Consider the following 20293-nt stretch of genomic DNA (forward strand, 5'->3'; position numbering starts at 1 on the left):
AGTGTGCTGAAACATGCCGCTCTTTGTATAAACTCTGTCTGTGCCCTTATATTTGTAGCAATAGCCAACAATACATTGTATGGGTCAAAATGATCCATTTTTTCTTTTATGCCAAAAATCATTAGGATATTAAGATCATGTTTCATGAAGATATTTTGTTCATTTCCTACCATAAATATATCAATATATATCAATATATTTTTTGATGGGTAATATGCATTGGTAAGAACTTCATTTGGACAAATTCAAAGGCGATTTTCTCAATATTTCGATTTTCTTGCACCCTCAGATTCCAGGTTTTTAAATAGTTGTATCTCGACCAAATATTGCCCTATCCTAACAAACCATACATCAATGAAAAACATATTATTCAGCTGATAATGCATAAATATCAATTTAAAATTTTTTTAAAAATATGGAGAGTCAAAAACAAATATCTGACTTTAACATAACAGAAGCTTATGATTCTTACATGTTTCATCATGATCATTTTCACCAAAAATACAAAACTTTTGTGCATTTTGAATCCTAAATACAGCAGAAGTATAAAGCTTAATGTAGGCTATGGTCAGATAAATGTCACCAGCGATCAGCTTCAACAACTCTTTAATTAGAAACATGTTTGAGTTAGAATAGGGTGATCATGTAATAATAGTGAATGGATACGTTTACTGTGGTTAGGTTTAATGTGCCAGAAAACCTCTGTAGTCTCATTTAGACACTTTTTAGTAAAAAAAAAAAATAAAAAAAAATCCCACAACTACAATAACTTGCGTATTTGATGAAGTAGTAGTAAAACATGAGACAATCTTGAGCTTGTGTTCACCACAGACCTTATGTTTTTAATCATCCTAGCGATGTTATAGTGTACAGACACGCTGAAGACATGTCAAAATGACATTTTTACAGCTTTGGAAATGTTTTATTAGTATCTCTTTGAAACATAAATGAGGTTGTGACACTATTCAAACAAAGCATCATAATTCAGAACCATCGTGTTTGAATATAGTGTTTCCTAGTTCTATCATTCCTCAGTTTTACAGCACAGACATTTGTATTTCTAAACAGTATGAAGGTCTAAATATGAATTGTCATTGATTTGAGGCTCCATGTACTGTACTGAATCTCACAGACAGAGCTGTTAGTGCTTTATATCATCTAAAGAGCAGCAGCGCTTCATGAGGAACGATGAAAACCTGTTCACTGTTCACAGTCTTTCAAACACGAGCAGCGATCAGCATTTGAACGATTGTTAAATCACGACACTTTTACGAAGCGCTCTGAAGCTGGTCTTTCACAGTGACAGCAGGTACGATGAAGAGGACAGAGGAGCGTTCACATCGGTATCGGTATGTGACGATCAGCTCTCACAACATTAGTTTTCGAGATCAGCGTTCGGCTCAAAGGCTCAAACGGGTCGCGAGATGCTTCTCCTGATGGCAGCTTCAGGGGTTAAGGCTTACGAAACTACAGCCTACGAACACACAGGTAGAGACGTGATCTAAGATCAAAGTGTTAATTGTGCTAAGGCTGACAAATCCTGCGGCTTCTACCACGAATGCGCTCTCAGATGGACACGTTGCACACATTGAATCTGCGTATTCACATCAGCGAGAGGTTTCTACAAAGGCCCAGGATGTGAGCAGAAGCACTGCAGTAATTGCCAGGAATGAATCATGTAAACTTTGACGGTGGCCGATTGCAGTGCACGTTTTTTAAGGCTATTTCGACAAAAGCGTCTTAAGTGTTTATGAAGTGCTTATAAACGGTCTTAGAAAGAGCTTTGTACTTGGCAGTTAAGGACAGCACAGATACACGAGGAAACGAGGGCTGTGTTTTCGGGAGGATATAAAAGAGGGCTACCCTGTGTCTCAGCGCTAATAAGAGCTCAAGATCCCTTCGTCCTACACACTGGTTTTCTCAAACAACATCTGGTGTATGTGTGGATGGCAGTGAGCGCAGTGTGTGTGTGTTAGTCGTCTTTCGACAAGCTTCGCAAGATTTCTACACAGTGTCACGTATGCGAGTATGACTTGAGGACATCCAGCGCTCCGTGCGCGTGTCTCTAGGCCAGCGTGTAGTCGAACTGGCCCTTCTCCAGGCCGTCCAGACCGTCGGCCCAGGTGGAGGTGGGCATGCTGCGGTACGGGTCCAGCAGGATCCGGAAGCAGCGCACGATCAGCATGCAGAGGAAGACGAAGAGGAAGATGACGAAGGCAAAGGTGGTCTTCTGCTCCAGGGTCATGCCGGCGCCCGCCACAGGACCCCCCGTCTGGAGAGAGGAGGTGAACGGCTCGGCCTCCATCAGCCAGGAGATCTGCAGCGGCTCGTCCCACAGCAGACGCTCGCGCATCCTCACGCGCAGGAGACCCGCATCCTCCACACGGACCTCATCTACACACACACACACACACACACACACACACACACACACACGGAATGATCACATCTGGCTCTTCCATTAGACAGCAACCAAAATCATTAGTTGGAACAGCAGCTACTCTAATTATTTCTCTATTTGTTTCTCTGTTTCTGTCACAGGATGAACACCCCGTGGTAACTAAGAATTACACAAGATTCAGTCTGGATTCAGAAGAAGAGATGATGCCAACCCCTCAGAGGACCTCAGATGATGCCAGTCTTGAAACAACAATTTTGCTACAAGTTTGATTGCAACACATAATCATTACTATTAGTGTTCATCATCTGTTTGATACTGATTCTAACATACATCCATGCCATATGTACACCGACTTGACATACGTGACCCTGGACCACAAAACCAGTCTTAAGTCGCTGGGGTATATTTGTAGCAATAGCCAAAAATACATTGTATGGGTCAAAATTATTTTCTTTTATGTCAAATATCATTAGGAAATTAAGTAAAGATCATGTTCCATGAAGATATTTTGTAAAATTCCTACTGTAAACCTATCAAAATGTAATTTTTGATTAGTAATATGCATTGCTAAGAACTTAATGTGGACAACTTTAAAGGTGATTTTCTCAGTATTTTGATTTTTTGCACCCTTAGATTTCAGATTTTCAAATAGATGTATCTCAGCCAAATATTGTCCTATCCTAACAAACCATACATCAATAGAAAGCTTTTTTATTGAGCTTTCATATGATGTATATATCTCCGTTTTGTAAAATTTAACCTTATGACTGGTTTTGTGGTCCAGGGTCACATACAGTAGTCACCACTAGTAACTATATTGTAGAAACCAACATTTTTGTACAGCTGCTTTGCAACGATTTGTATCATGAAAAGCGCTATACAAATAAACTTGAATTGAACTGAAATTTAATTCTCCGCTAGAACTTGCTTACTGAACAGCGTTAAAGGGGTCATAAGATGCAGTTTCTTGTTGTCTTTAGAGTATTATAAGCTGTTTGATCATATATAAGATCTGTAAAGTTGCAAAGATTAAAGTCTCAAAACCAAAGAGATATTTATTATAAAAGTTAAGACCCACACCTCCCTAAAATGACTGGTTCAAACACGCCCCACTGGTCCACGTCACGGGGAGAGTAGATTAGCGTAACACCGCTCATATGTATATGGAAAGAAAACAGGCCTAACTTTACACCGGCTGCAGTAGTGTTGCAGCCATAGCCATGTTGTGGAGAAGCAGTGTGTTTCATTGCAAAAGCACAAGTACTTTGTTTGGCCTTCCAACTAGAAATCAGTGGTTCGGTTATATTTACAACACGGTTCCGGAACAGTACAAGGCAAATATTGGAGTGGGTGATGCACATTTGACGGAGGACTGTTTCCTGAACCTGGGAGAGCAGCTCACAATGCCAGCTGAACACAAAGGGTTAAGGCTATAAAGTGGAGCAATTCCAGTGTTGAAGGACAGTCTGATGCGTCTGACTCGCAGCCTGTAAGTACGTTTTCATATTTAAAGAATGCAGTACCAAGGTTATTATAGTTCTGCTTTTTCAAATTAGTTTTATTTTAATATAGTTTTCAAATTTGCAATAAAATTTAGTTTTGTTTTTATTAGTTTTATTAACAATTTTGTTAGTTTTCAGTTTCATTTTGTGAACACATTTAGATTTTAGTTTAGTTTCAGTTTTAGTTTTTAAAAGATCAAATACAGATCTGGCCATTTAAAATGCGCGCGGGAAGGAAAGTGGTCTCGATTGACACTGGAGTATTCTGAGGGATCACAAAAAATACATTGACACAGGAAAGACATGATCAGTAGGGGGCAGTCATGTAACTCACTGAACTGGAGCGGCAGCAAACATCGCTGCAAGCTAAAAGACTCGTTTGTACGGTGACCTGGAGGGGACATCTTCGGTTCACTTATGTTAGTCGTGGTCACGACATATTAACTCGTGGGAACGTCATATTATATTGTTGCCACGAGATATTAATTCATGGGAACGTCATATTATGTCGTGGCCATGAGATCATTTTGTCGAGGTAAGTGGCCACGAGTTTTAGGCATAAACAAACCTGCGTGACCATAGTAACCCAGGATTATCAGAGATAGGTTTATTAATATTTTATTTTGAGTTAAGAAATGATTATATTAATTGTTATAGAAATTAATACAATATTAAGTTATTATATTAACAATAGGCAATGCTGTATATGCAAATGCTGTCTGTGCGCAATGTAGAGAGCATTCAAAAGTTTATCCTGAATAAATATTACATAAAGTACTTCAAATTAAATAGCCCTGCAAGAAATATTTTATGCATCCTACAGTCTTATCCATTAACCGATCCTCTTTTTTCCGTAATAATTGTATTATTCATTTATATTTGTTATTTTTCCTTCATTTCGATCTCTTAACATTCTGAATCTAAATTATAAATGCTGACATGCCATTAAAGCTTTGATTATGCTATATGGCTGGGACTTTTACTGGAATGCAGTTTATAGGTTGAATTTAACACATATATATATATATTCATTTTATTTAGTCTAATTAATAGATAACCTATATAGTGTTTCATTGAGGAGTGAATCATTCACGTAGTTCCATTTGTAAATCGTTTATGGTCACACACGGGCATAAATACAATCATAAAGTCAAAACTTTATTGGCATAATTATCCTTTACAATATTTGCAAAATATATGGCAAATGGCATATACAGAAAGTTATTTAGGTTAAGCGATTCACAATAAATAAAAAATAGATAGCTCTAAATCACTTATAATTTATTATTATTATTAGGCTATTATTATTTTAATAACTGGTTTCTGATTTCCAACACGTTGAACTGAGCAATGCCATTGTACCATTTTAATAGGCTACTTTTAAACGCATATAGTTCAGTAATGTCAGTTTTATGTATTTTCTGAGAGGGGTGGGATTTTTGTTGGGAAAGTCGAGGGAGAGACGCACACTTGGATTAGACTGGATAAACACATGCAGCATCTTAATTGTTAAGAAAATGGTATTCCTAATAAATGTCTCGAATATTTTGATTATGTCCAATGCTTCTCTTTCTTTTTGGAATTATTACACATTTCACTATGTCTTTTCAAACGCCTAGGTCTGTTTAATTTCCTTAATTATAACATTTAGCACTATTTTTTAACGTTTATTCAAGCAATAATATATAAATTATCTCATGTATATGCTTGTTTAAAACCAGGGATTAAAAACGAATTCCGAATAAAAACTGTATTTTTTCTTTACATTTCCAGAGAGCGAAACGAACGAAATTAAGCATTACTTAATAAATTCAAGGCACTATAATTTCCTTATTGATTTGATACAACTATTATAGCTATACAATTAATATATATATTATTTTGTCATATTCGTGATTCCTGAATTTATATATGAAAACTTCGTTTTGAAGTGCATTCGTTATGTTTGTATTAGAAAAGTCGTTAACCTAGCCTATTAAGTTGATTTAATATTTTTGATAATTTTTAGAAGAATAAAAGTTAAGACAAAAGGAATTAGCTTATAGTCTCTAATAGTTAGGGCTATAGGCTAATCTTTTTCTTAACTTTTATTACACTGTAGATCGAAATAAACTCTTGATCATAATTAACATCGGAGAATCACTGACATCATTTAGAGTAGCCTACTTTGAAAATGAATCTATTTAAATCTGTATAAAGGCAAGACAAATGAAATCACAACATGAACAATCTGTATTTTTCTTGTAATCAAGAACATTTCTTTTGACAAAATTACCTAATTAATGCCGAATGATGTTTGACAGTGAAGGCATAGCCACATATAAACGCTGGTGTCAGTCGCAAATATTAAACATGCGGGTCAGGAAGCGGGTCGGGTACAGTATTTTATTTTTTTATTTTGCGGTCCGAGTTGCGGGCGGGTTAGTTGAAAACGTCGGTCGGGTTCGGGTTGTTTATACATTGACCTGCACATCACTGATATGGGCCTATTTTATTTATTATTATATATAGGTTTATTGGGTTTTTCTGTGTGCACAAGCTCTGCGCGTGATGCGCGTGACGTTCTGAGGTTTTTGCTGCTTCTTGCTTGTGTACAATTAATCCCTGAAAACGAATTTAGCTGTTTTTAATGTGTCACAGCCACGTATCAATTTAAATTTAATTGTAATTTAACATAATCTTTTCGGTTAATAAATAACTTAACGACGTCAGTTGTCGGTTGGGAAAAATAAAATAACCGAAATTAACATTTCTATTTCCAATGCAGTCTAATAAATGTTCATCAGGACAAAAAAAGAAAAGAAAAGAACAATACAACTGCACCTGCTTATGAATATCTTTTTGCTATTGGTTGGAACCATAATTTCAGGAAAGAGGAATCATTGAACTATTGTTAACAATGGTATTTGTGACCAACGCCCCCTAGAGCTGGCCATGGTGTTTGGCTACAGAATGTTGTTCCTTGCGCCACCTGGTGGATATTATATGAAGCGCAACAACGTTTTAAAAAAATCTGAGAAAGCGCCTGCAGGGGGATCCGTGATCACGCCGCGTGAAAATAGACACATTTTTAATGGCCAGATCTGTAGAGATCACGATTTCCCCGCAGTTCTAAACTAAACAAAATAATGTGAGACGAAATTGCTGCAGTCTATTTAGAAGTGTTTAATTCATTTGAAGGAATTATTAAACATTTAATCAATAATATATGTATTTAAAATATAATATATTTAATACACTAATTTAAAAAAATTTAAAAAGTGGTTTAATGGATGACTTACTCATAAAAACATTACTGGAGAATCAGCGTTTTTGAATCAATCTCTCTATTCAATGACAAATGCATTTTTTATCAGTTACTTGTTTGCACCTAGTGGCCAAACAATGCAAACGTTATTTGAAGCGCCAGTTGCTTTCAAAAGATGACGTGCTCTATTTTGATCTCAACCATAGACATCAATATTCATATCCAAACTATGAGCTTTAATCTCAGTATTGCTGTGATAATATGAATGATGGGTATTTGAAGACTGTTTGTGAAGCTGTTTCTTACCTAAACATGGTGACTGCTCTCTCTCTCTCTCTCTCTCTGTGTCAGCGGCAGATGCGAATGTTCAGTAAGACCTTTTTGAAGGTTTAATAGACATGAGGAATAGTTGTCATTTAGAAATGAGATCTCGTGGGTGTTTGAATCTCCATCTTTTACCGATGAATCAGCTCTAGTATATTGGTTTGATTGCTAGTGTTACATAAAACAAAATATAATTTTGTCTTAAACTGATGCAGTAGCCTAGATTTATTGCGGGTGCTGTTCAGGTCGCAGTCTTTATTATTTTTATTTTTCCGCCATGGGGTGAGAACGTAGTGACTATGAAAACGATTATTTATTTTTAATAATTATTGTTTTATTCCAGTTCGTTTTTCAATAAAAGAGGTTTTCGGCCAATCACAATGCACCAGATAGCTGGCCAATCAGAAAACACCGCGGTTTCCAACAACTTTGTTTTGCAAAAATCTAAGTGTTTCAGAAAGGCGGGCAGAGAGGAGCAACAATAATGTACAGTATGCAGAAAATAATATGTTTTTTGAACCTCAAACTGCATAAACACATTGCATTTCACCAAATACACAAAATAATGCTTTTTTTTAGCAACATCATATGACCCCTTTAGGTAACTATCAACCCTAAGCAGAAAAGTGATAGAAGTCCACTTAGAAAAGTGACCTAAAGCGTATGCTTTAGTTTAGTTTAGTGGCATGCTTCAACTTCCTTTATCAGTCTGAAGTGTTTCCTGAAGTAAAGCTGGTTCAAATTCAGCATGTATCCGGGTTGTTGACGTGAGATGGCATTTTCACTGCCCCACAAGATAAAAATGAATATAATTAATATTGTCATTATTTAAAATGCAGTATATGGTTAAACATTTCTTTGCCCTACATGGACCTAAACGCTGCAGTGTTGCTCGATTTTAACTGTCTCAGGCATGGTTTGATCAATTACATCTTTTATAAATTAAAAAGAAAAGCACAAAAAATGTCAATAAATACCTCTGGTATAATTGTACAAGTGTTTATTTTAGTAAATGGCTTTGTATGGGAATACAAATATGTATTTGTATTGTCACTGGGAAAAACCAAAACATTAGTCCAAAAAGGGGGGAAAACACTGGGAAAAACTAAGACAAACAGTCCAAGGGCATTACAGCAAGTACATTTGTAGTACTTTCTTATTTTTTGTGCTAAATAAATTTGCAAAACTTATATTTCAAAAGTATATTTCACTTTAGCAGTACTTCAGTGCAATTGCAAAAGTAAACGAAATATACAGAGGACTTTTATTAGTGTATTATTAATTTAAAAATGAGTTCAATGTTAGTACACTTTTATATATTTATCCTTATCCTAAATTGATTTTATTTAAAATATTTTAATAATGTAACACTTATAAGTACATTTTCCTAACTGTGCTACTTAAGTACACTTAATATAAATACACTAATTAGCACTAACATTTAAATTGATTAAGTGTAGTCTGATAAAGTACCAGAAGTGTATTATAACTGCATTGCTTAAAAGTGTACTACGATTGATTTACATACAATGTTAGTGTATTTTTATATGTACTATCACTTCTAAAGTTCTATTTGGATTTTCATGACAAAATACAGTAGAAATGTATTACTTGAGGTTGATTTGTGCTTGTGTGGTATGTGAAGGGATTCGTTTTTTCGAAAGAGATGATGTTTGTTTGTTTGTTTGTACATTACATAACATATGTGCTGCATTGTATGTATGTGGGAATAGGGCAATTATCCTTTCAAACTATGGCTATTTAATAACATTTATAGTCATTTTAATCAAATATATTATTTCTAACATTCAAGTAGTTCATTTGTTAATGATGGAAAACTGTGGTTATTCAAATGGTAAGCAATAGGCTAAAAAACATGGTTTTACTTGTATGCTGTATTTCCATAATTCCATAAATCTGTTTATTCGGCAGGATATAAAACTTTAGATCTGGATTTCCTGAACTTATTAGAGATGCAGAACACCACAAGGCAAACTTGTCGGCACTGCACCAAGAAAAAATCAATTGAAAAAAAAAATCAGTGGACAAAACCATCTGCTGAATGATTCAATGTAAATGTAAGTTAGCATAAACATTTGGAAAGTAATTGAATGCTTGTCAGTATATTAGCTGGTCATTTTAGGGTGTTGCTTAGGGCCCTTAGAAGTCTGACGTAAATAATTATGCCCATACTTCCAAGTGAACCAGATGTAAGGTCACTAACAGCAGAGATGGGTCAGAGAGGCTTTAATGCAGTAGTTGATCTGTGGTGTGCAGACAGTATTATGCTTGATATATTCATCCTCATTATGTCAGAAAAACCCAGACAAAGAAAATGAGTCATTTTGGCAGCTTGGTATCAATAAAAAAACTGGAGATTCTGAGTTCTGAAGTATGTTGTTATAGCACAATCATCTGTTGAATGTCAAAAGACCAATGATTTGAGCCATCCATGAACCCTTTAAACGCTCAGAAGAGTCCACTAGGTAGTGCACTTGTGTTGAATGTGCTGGGTAGTAATGGATTACATGTAATCTGTATTATATAATCAGTTTTCAGAAATGAACCACCTTACTATATCAGATTATATTGCATTTTAATAATGTAGGATCTCAGCGCGGATCAGACAATTCAGGCGATTCAATTAGAAGTTTTGAAACGCTTCTACAGACCCAAATTCCACAAGAGACCCAGCATGACAAGACTCCTGTTGTAAAATGTGTCATGTGACACCCTGGCGCCAGCCAGCTAGAAGCAAACCTAACCAACTAGGAACGTGCAACATTAACACAAAAGGACACTTGTTGACATCCCAAGGAAGGAGATTGTCAAATTTGGGGCAAGTAACCAAGATTAAAGAGATGCACATCATGAACATCACGTGAGGACAATCATTAGAGATTTTGGTTTTTACGCTCCCCCACTCAGGACAGAGCCTGAGATTCCTTCCCTAACCTTTCGACCTTCCGGCCTAGAGAACAGACCCTCACGTTCCCAATACGGCCCAGAAGACTGCCTATTGATGTATATATGCACCTAAAATGATGCTAAAAGAACTTCTGAGCAACTCATCATTTCTATGCAGAACTTCCTATCCTCTTTGTAACCCATACATTTGCCTATTATGTTTATGTCCTTTTTAATAATTATTGAGTAGCTTAATGGTTTATATTGGTGTTTGGTATGCCTGAACTCGAAATTGCATTCTCGAAATGTTTCTGTATTTCAATTCTTTGTAAAATGTATTATAGTCTTGTTATAGAAATCATGTCCAAATTTATCTCTGCAAAGAGCGGGAAAATTGGGACCACAGGACGGATCAGATAACATTGTGATTTATGGTTGGGAGGAGGAACCAGCAGTACCTCGACTTAGGACAATGTTCTAATAATCTAATTGGTCAATACACCATATGGGATGTGTCCAAAAGCTGAGTTTAAATACTCAGGACACCACCAAATCGCTCTTTTACCCTTACTCTCTCACTCCCAGCGCTTCTTCGTGCCGCCGCGTTTCGACGCTGCTGTTAGCGTTCCATGATGAACGCTCTCTGGCCTTCACGCCAGCTGCTCCTCTAAAGGAAACATGAGGAGATCGTTACACTTCTGCCTTTTACTTTAATTCTTTTATGTCTTTGCGTTGAGAGTTTCGTGTTCTAGTTAAGTTTTGCCTCAAGCCGCGACCCAAACGTCCGTGCTGACCTGAACTCTAACCAGCGCACAACTCGCATCCTCAGCCAACGCCCAAGACTTCACAAACGACCACAGAACCAACCAATCAGCAACCTCGGGAAAACCCCCTTTCTGGAACGACGCGACGAAAGGAATTCCTTCAACACAAATTCAACGCAAGTACAACCTCCAGATTCTCACTGAACTGGTGCATTTGATATAAAGTTTAATAACCTCTTCGAGAGACTCAATACGAGGGTTAATTAAGTGATTGATGGTTGTTCAGGTCTAAGCAATTACACATATTGCTATAAAATTGGGACTTCATATTTTCATTCCTTTAAACTCATTCTTTCCTCACTTTCTCTTTCTGCAACCTGTGTGAATGCGTGTGTTTATGTTAGATTAGTTTGTATGTGTTAGGTTTATCCAATAAAATCATATTTTTATTAGAAAAGATAAGTATCTTGTGTTTTGTGCTTGCAAGTTAATGTCTTAAACTGCCGATTTTGCTACTGTGCTGATATATAGTGTTTTCACTATATTCTGGATAGTAATGTCCATTGCAGAGTTTCTGTTACACGGCTCGTTCAATGAATCGCGAGTCGACTCTGAACAGCCGTAAAACAGCGACTCTGTTCAAATTCCCTTTTGAATCGTAATCGATTCCCTTTGAGCTAAATTAAATGTACATTATCACAACAATAATCATGATCTAATTAGTTACTCTTTTATTGATGATCTTATTGACAGTAAATTAGGAGTTAGATATTTATAATTTGCATTTGGATGCTTGTTTTCACAACGCTGCATTTTGAATGAACTCCTGACTGATGCTACATACACGTTTCTAACAGATATTTCAAGGTCTTTTATCTTGTGTGGTGATGATATTAACCTTATTTAACATATTTAATGTTCAGTATATGCATATTAAACACATTTAATGTAGTTTTGAAATCTGTGCAGGCTCATATAGGTCACAAAATGGACAGTCTACATCTGCACCTACACAGGAGAGGGATTCAGAACATGCGATAGTCCAGAATATGTACTTTCAGTGGGTTTCCTATAGGAATTGGGGAATACATGCAAATGGTACTGCAGTAAGGAGAAGCAGCAGAGAGAGAGAGATGTAATTCAGTTCAGTATCGCAGGAGTCACTGCGTCTCTGTTAGTAGCACAGATCAACATTTCATCTGTTTAAATACTAAACGAGTTCAGTGTAGAAAGACTTTAAATGCAGTTTACATGAAAACAGAAGATCAACACAAGCATTCTGCACACATATTCACCTCATAAAGGTAATTATGATTTTAATTTATATCCCTGCAAACACTTGCTTTTTAAGTTCAGATTATTAAGTTTTACATTTTCTGATAAATATATCTTCTTCCCTTTTTCCTGGTTCATTTTATGCATGCAAAGTAAGAATAAAAAGCAGACTGTGGTTAACACACACACACACACACACACACACACACACACACACACACACGTAGTATTATTGTGAAAGTTGCTGCTTGAGGATTCATCATGATGCTATTTACACTCATAAATGTTAAAGGCAATCAAACGACCTGTCTGAATTCTTCTCATATCTGTCATTTGAGTGAAGTCAGATGTAATTGCAAGGGCTTCTCAGGTCGAGAGACTGTAATTCTGATGAAGCAGATCATAGTGAATCATATGAGAGCCGTGTGAACTTGTGCTGAGGCGACACCCTTTTACTGCAGTCAGTCAGATGGACTGAACATGAACTAGTGTGATCTTCTGCAGTCTCACTCTCTGCTTCTCTCTGGAAATAAGAGCGTTATTGATGAGCAGGAATCAGTGGATCAGCGCTGCATGTCAATGCGGTATCTGCTCGAGTCACGATCGATCAACAAGTGAAATGACAAGAGTCTGCACAAACAGCCATCGACCTCAATGACATAAACACAAAATCACATATGGATTAGACAGGCAGATGAGCGCTGTGTGAATGACATTAGATGATGATATGTGACTCGCACCTTTGTCTCCCTGCAGTGAGAAAGTGGGATCCATGTCCACTGTCACCGTCAAATCCAGCGGAACTCGCCCATTCTAGCGCCTCATCCACATCGGTTCACAGACGGCGGACAGCGACCCGACACCGAACGATCCGCCTTTGTCAGTTTGAAACAATTAAGGAAATATTAGCGCTTCCTCTTGCAGAAGCGTGAACGCGACGCTGCGCCGCACACGCTCACGCCTCGCGCCTCTGCTCTGTGTGTGTGTGTGCGTGTGCGTGTGTGTGTGTGTGTGTACGCGCGCGCGCGTGAGTCAATCTTGACGTAGAGTTGATTCCGAACCGAACTGATTCATTTGAATGAACCGAACGGCGAGCAGTCACCAAACCCAACCTTTAATAGTTCAATCTGCAATAGCATATCAAAAAATAGCATATTATCCTCTCAAAGGCAATCGGTATTTACCTGTTAGAGGAGCTCAAGCTAGCAAAACTTCTTACACCATCAAAACCTATGTATGCTAAACAGTTACTTTTAAAAGCAATGCATTACAATAATGAGTTACTCCCTAAAAAAGTAACTAATTACGTTAGTTACTTTTTATGAAAAGTAGTGCGTTACGTTACTTTTGCGTTACTTTTTAAATCTGGGCAGGACTTGCTTCTTTGTTTTTAATTTAAAAAGTTCTATTTTTGTCAAATGTAAAAGCCTTTTCACAGCAAAAACCTCAGGCTTAGAGAAAAGTAAATTGACGTCTGTACAGTAGACCGCAGAAGAACAAATGTCAACTCTTCAGCAATAAAAAAACAGGAAAACAAATGTTAGATTATCTTGAGTCATTTTTGCTTATTAGTATGGATGAATTGGATCATCGAAGGTCGGCAGCAAAGACATCGGTTAATAAAATGGGATTAAATACATAAAGGATATTTGTATTATTTAACATATTTAATTATTGCAGGTTTGCATTGAATTTCACAGTTTTTATTCATGTTGAGGAACACTGTATCTGTTTTTTAGTGAGTGAGATGAATTAATGCATGTTCACATTTATTCTAGAACTAAAGTAACATTTTACTCACAATTTCTCTCAACATGGGGACAGGAGAGCTTTTAATCAATAAATGGGGGGAAAACGTAACTGGCGTTTTTTATTTGAAAAAGTCAGATATTTTCTTGCGTTACTTTACTAGTTACTTGGAAAAAGTAATATTATTACGTAGTTTGCATTACTTGTAATGCTAGACCTTAACCATAAGCTATATTCAACGTCAAAAAACTAGAACTTTTTTTTTTTTCCAGAGAAATGGTATTTACCCACACAGTCTCACAGTTAGTAATTGGTGAATTGGTTATTCATTTGTATGTTTTTTTTTTCTTTCTGAAAGCATTATTACATTTTTGTACAATCTAGGCTTGAAGGTGAGGTAAGATGGTTTAGATCCTACACGTCAATCACCACTTTGTGTTTGAACACAAGAAAACGATCAAACTCAAGTGAAGTATGGAGTGCTGTGATGCTTGTCTTTTGTTGTTTTCATACATGGATCCCCCTATTGACATCATTGACATTATCTGGAAAATAACATTAGCTTCCATTGTTATACTGATGATGCGTTACATTTTGTTTAGACCAATATACTTTAGTCAGGACAGACACCCCAACATGTCTGTTAAAGATCTCTTGATCTAGAAAGCATCTGCTGTGTACAAACATCTGGCAGACGTCTGTAAGATGTCAGTTTTACATCCATTCTAAATCATAAACATCTTAAAGACATCTAATAGACGTCTATTTGACATCTGATAGGAAACGTCCAATAGACGTATTGCAGATGTCTTGCAGATGTAAATGTAGACGTCAAATATTGCAATGGCATGCACTACCTCACATCATTTTCAAAACTCACAACATTCAAAACTGTTTTACAAAGCTTATTTTGTCTACTGAAAGTCTACCTGAAAGATTTGTTGGCCATTTAATGAATTGGCATGATACTGAACAACAGTATAATCCACTGAACACACTGCACTTTTTAATCCTTTCAGTCTTGTTTTTATTTTCTGTCAAAAATTAAATATGACACTACATTCAGCTATAGCTTTTAATTACTTTTAAGGGGCTGGTCAAACAGAAGACGTCTTTGCTTTTAAAGAAGTGAACAATAACAGTAATAAATGTAAGTGTCTAGGGCTGGAGAGGGGGGAACTCAGGGGCACTGAGTCCAGGAACTGAATTTCAGGGAGGGATGGAGTTCTACTTTAAAATGTAGAGGACTTCCATCTTTTATCCTCAATAACCTCCAAACGTCATGCACATTTCATATGTAAAATAATAGGATTTTTGAAAAATATAAAATATGTCTCGAACTAGTGTCCCCCCAGTGAATCTTGGCCAAAGATTATACATTGAAGATATTTCCTTGAATAGATATCAGTTTTACTTTTAATCAACACCAGGTTAAACTCTTGCACATGGTTGTTTTTGTCTCTATCCTGGATAACTGCAGCAGTGTCATGCATATTTAAAATGACTAAAGCTGTTTGAATCCATGACACGCTCCAGCAGAGCAATCAGACATTATGTCCGGAATAAATGATTCTAGATCTAGGAAAAACATTAGGCACTAGTGTTAATATGCATAATGTGTCTGGAAACTCATTTCAGAGCCTGGCAATAAACAATCCCCTGATAAACACAGTACTTCCCCTGAATAAATATATTTTTAGTCAATTAGTTGTTTATGTAAACCATTAGTCAACTGTTTGCATGTCTATATTTATTTAATTCTATATATATATACACATTTATTAATATATAATAAAAATGTGTAATGTAAACCATGTAGGATGCAAGTTAATTTTGTTGTGTGTAATAGGGAATTGCTCACCTGTCAGCAACTTTCTAGTGATCCTGAAGATCCAGATGTAATAATCACACACTGGGGGCATGAGTAGTGAGTCAGCATTGATCCGTTGTTGTCGGATAGCTCATTGAAGTCTTATGTGGGAATCATTCCAGACCTCCTCGCTGTGTCTTAACCAGTTGTCTACTGCAGGAACTTCGGATGGTTACCCAGTCCAGCGAAAAAGCAGAGGTCGATATCCTAGAACACATTTAAAGGGGTTAAGCCAGTGGAAGAATGGATAAATCAGTTCTGTTGTTATGTGAAGAGAAGGACCCAGAGGCGAAGGTTGGGAAAAAAACACAGAAGTCTTTATTTTCTTTGTAGAAATAATGTCTGCCGTCCACCTCTCTTCAGTAGAGCAGAGCAGGGAATTTAACGAAGGAGATAACGGGAACGAAAAGTCACAGATCACCAGCTGTAGTGCGCAGACCCTGGCAGCGCAGCATGGGGTGAAATCCTCAGCAGGAGTGGGCAAACCAGCGGAGTACGTCCTGGGTAGAGCGAACCGCCGTCGGCATAGTGCAGGTAGACTGGACAAACACAGAAGACTCTTGACAGATAACTCACGACACGACAGGACAGAACTGGACTGGGCTGGACTGGACTTAATAACACATTGACTCGCTACAGACTTGCAAATGACCGTGAATCGGTAGAGAAATGAAGATCAATAATCTGGCGAAAGGCCCAGGAACACACAGGTAGAAATAGAGAGGGTAATCAGAGCGAAAAGGGGGGACAGGTGTTGAAACAATCAGCGCAAGCCCTGATTGAGATAGCGGACAGCTGGGGAAGAGAGCCGAATAACATAGAGAGAAAAGATAGATGACGAGAGTCAAACCCGGCTCATGACAGGTAGAGGTAGAGGACTGACGCGAGTGAAGGAAATCCTCGATGAGCGAGCGGTCCAGGATGTCCCGGGCTGGAATCCAGCCTCTCCTCCGGGCCGTATCCCTCCCAATTGACCAAATACTGAAAGCCCCTTCCCCGAGGGCGGACGGCCAATAACTTCTTGACTCTAAAGACAGAGGGGTTCTCGACAATGAGAGGAGGGGGGGAGGACGGGAGGGAGGGCGGATGACAGGTTTGATACAAGAGACGTGGAAAACAGGGTGGACTCGTCGTAAATAATTAGGGAGTCTCAGACGCACCGCAGCAGGGCTGAGGACCTTGACTATGGAGAAGGGGCCGATAAATTTGGGTGCCAGTTTGCGGGACGGTGGCTGAAGTGGCAAATTGCGAGTAGATAGCCAGACTTTCTGACCGCAGACGTATCGAAGGGCTTGGGAGCGGTGGCGATTGGCGGCTCGACGAGTGCGCTCCCTAGTCTTACATAAAGCTTGCCGTACTCTCCTCCAAGTTCGCCGACAATGACTGATAAGGGCTTGGACAGAGGGAACGGAAGCTTCAACCTCCTGCGAGGAGAAAATCGGGGGTTGATAACCAAGACAGGCGTAAAAGGGGGGAAAGACCGGTAGCGGACGACGGCAGCGAGTTATACGCATATTCGGCCCACCCAAGATTTTCGCACCAAGAGGCGGGGTTGTGGGCAGCTAGGGTACGGAGTAGGTGCCCAAGAATTTGGTTGGTGCGTTCGGCTTGACCATTAGTTTGAGGATGGAATCCTGACGACAGACTGACCGTTGCCCCAATCTGTTGGCAGAATTCCCTCCAAAATTGGGAAATAAATTGTCACAGGGTAAGCCGTGAATCTTGAAGACATGGTCAAAGACTGTAAGTGCGGTTTCCTTGGCAGACGGGAGCTTTGGAAGAGGGATAAAATGGGCTGCTTTAGAAAAACGGTCAATAACGGTAAAGATGACTGTATTACTTGCCGAGGGAGGTAACCCAGTAACGAAATCTAGCGCGATGTGCGACCAGGGTGCGAGACGGAATGAGTAGGGGGTGGAGCAGACCGGCAGGAGGAGAATTACTTGATTTAGATTGGGCGCAAACAGGACAAGAGGCGATGAAACGGTGTACATCCTGGACCATAGCTGGCCACCAGAAACGTTAGCGAACAGAGGCTAGAGTACCCCTGACTCCGGGGTGAGCAGCTAACCGGGAAGCGTGACTCCAGCGGAGAACAGCTGGACGCACGGACTCGGGAACAAATAATTTGCCCTCAGGGCAACCACGAGGGATCGAGACATGAGAGAGGGCTTTCTTTACCTGTTGCTCGACTCCCCAGACCACCCCAGGTAAAAAAAAAGTGCACTAAAATACACTTTATTTAAGTATACTTAGTACACTTTTCAGTAATGTACTAAAAGTGCTCTATTTTCGCGCACTAATTTTGTACTTATTGTACTAAAAAATAGTATTAAGTATATTTTAAGATAAACTTAATACCATCTAAGTGTACTCAACTGTGCTATTTGGAGACACCATGAAATTGAACTAAAATGTGCTTTTAACATACTATATCTGTATTTTAAAAAACAGATTTAGTTACAACTAGAAGTACACTTGAACCCTCATTTTAAACATTTATAAATATATTTATGACTACTTTAATGTATAACAATAATATATTAAAAGAATATACAAATTGTGAAAAAAATGTGCTAAAATACAATTTAAGTACACTTAGTGCACTTCTCTAATGTACTTAAAGTGCTCTATTTTCGCGCACTAATTTTGTACTTATTGTACTAAAAAATAGTATTAAGTATATTTTAAGATAAACTTAATACCATCTAAGTGTATTCAACTGTGCTATTTTGAGACACCATGAAGATAAACTAAAATGTGCTTTTAACATACTATCTCAGCATTTCCAAATATGTATTTTGTTACCACTTATAATAGAATTGAAACATATTTCATAAACCTTTAAATATACTAATTAAACATAAAAAATAAACTTATTGATTATTTAAAATACATGAATAATATATAACAAATGTATACAAAGCATATTTATAATGTATTGGCCACATATTTTTATTAATAAAAAATACATTTGTTGATTATTTAAAATACATGAATAATATATAACAAATGTATACAAAGCATATTTATAATGTATTGGCCACATATTTTTTTTATAAAAAAATACACTTGTTGATTATTTAAAATACACAAATAATATGTAATAAATGTATACAAAGCGTATTTATAATGTATTTTTTATTAATAAAAATATGTGGGCAATACATTATAAATATGCTTTGTATACATTTATGATATATTATTCATATATTTTAATTAATTAGTGTATTATAATGAATAAAAATGTGTGGGCAATACATTATAAATACGTTGTCACGAAGCGTGTAGGAAAGCAAAAAATAACGTCTTCAATAAAAAGTCTTCAATAAATCCTCAGGCAGAGTAACGATAGACAGGAATGGCTGGAGAAGATGTGCACACAACGAAGGAACATAGGTGTAACGCTTGTAGCCAGACAAAGAAACATTGGAAATCAAACAAACTTATAAAGGGGAGATAATTACAACAACAGGTGGAGGGGATCACACTAATGAGCAGGAAGACCAAAAAAGGGCATGGGAGAAACCAAACAGACAATCTAACAGGGGAAACACTGGGAAAAACCAAGGCAAACAGTCCAAGGGCGTGCCATACGCTTTGTACACATTTATCATATATTATTCATGTATTTTAAATAATCAACAAGTGTATTTTTTATTAATAAAAATATGTGGGCAATACATTATAAATACGCTTTGTATACATTTGTTATATATTATTAATGTATTTTAAATAATCAATAAGTTTATTTTTTATGTATAATTAGTATATTTAAAGGTTTATGAAATATGTTTCAATTCTATTTTAAGTGGTAACAAAATACATTTTTGGAAATGCTGAGATAGTATGTTAAAAGCACATTTTAGTTCAATTTCATGGTGTCTCAAAATAGCACAGTTGAGTACACTTAGATGATCTTAAGTTTATCTTAAAATATACTTAATACTATTTTTTAGTACATTAAGTACAAAATTAGTGTGCGATAATAGAGCACTTTTAGTACAGTACTAAAAAGTATACTTGCTGTACTTAAAATGTATTTTAGCACTTTTTTTACATTTTGTATTTTTTTTTTTACATATTACTATTATACTTTAAACTATTCTTAAATATATTTGTAAATGTTTAAAATGAGGGTTCAAGTGTACTTCTAGTTGTAACTAAATATATTTTTTAAAATACAGATATAGTATGTTAAAAGCACATTTTAGTTCAGTTTCAGGGTGTCTCAAAATAGCACAGTTGAGTACA

At 36.9% G+C, this 20293-nt stretch overlaps 1 protein-coding gene across 1 annotated transcript; it reads right to left on the reverse strand.

The window, feature by feature from the left end:
* Positions 1 to 832: 832 nt before the first annotated feature.
* Positions 833 to 13398, reverse strand: ctxn3 (cortexin 3). The gene is made up of 2 exons (XM_073830093.1): positions 13161 to 13398; positions 833 to 2394 (listed from the first exon to the last, which is right to left on the reverse strand). Exons 1-2 carry the CDS (start codon positions 13192 to 13194, stop codon positions 2066 to 2068), a joined length of 363 nt encoding a protein of 120 aa, XP_073686194.1. The 5' UTR covers positions 13195 to 13398; the 3' UTR covers positions 833 to 2065.
* Positions 13399 to 20293: the final 6895 nt, after the last annotated feature.

Source organism: Garra rufa, chromosome 23 (assembly GCF_049309525.1).
Source record: "Garra rufa chromosome 23, GarRuf1.0, whole genome shotgun sequence".
Lineage (NCBI taxonomy): Eukaryota > Metazoa > Chordata > Actinopteri > Cypriniformes > Cyprinidae > Garra > Garra rufa.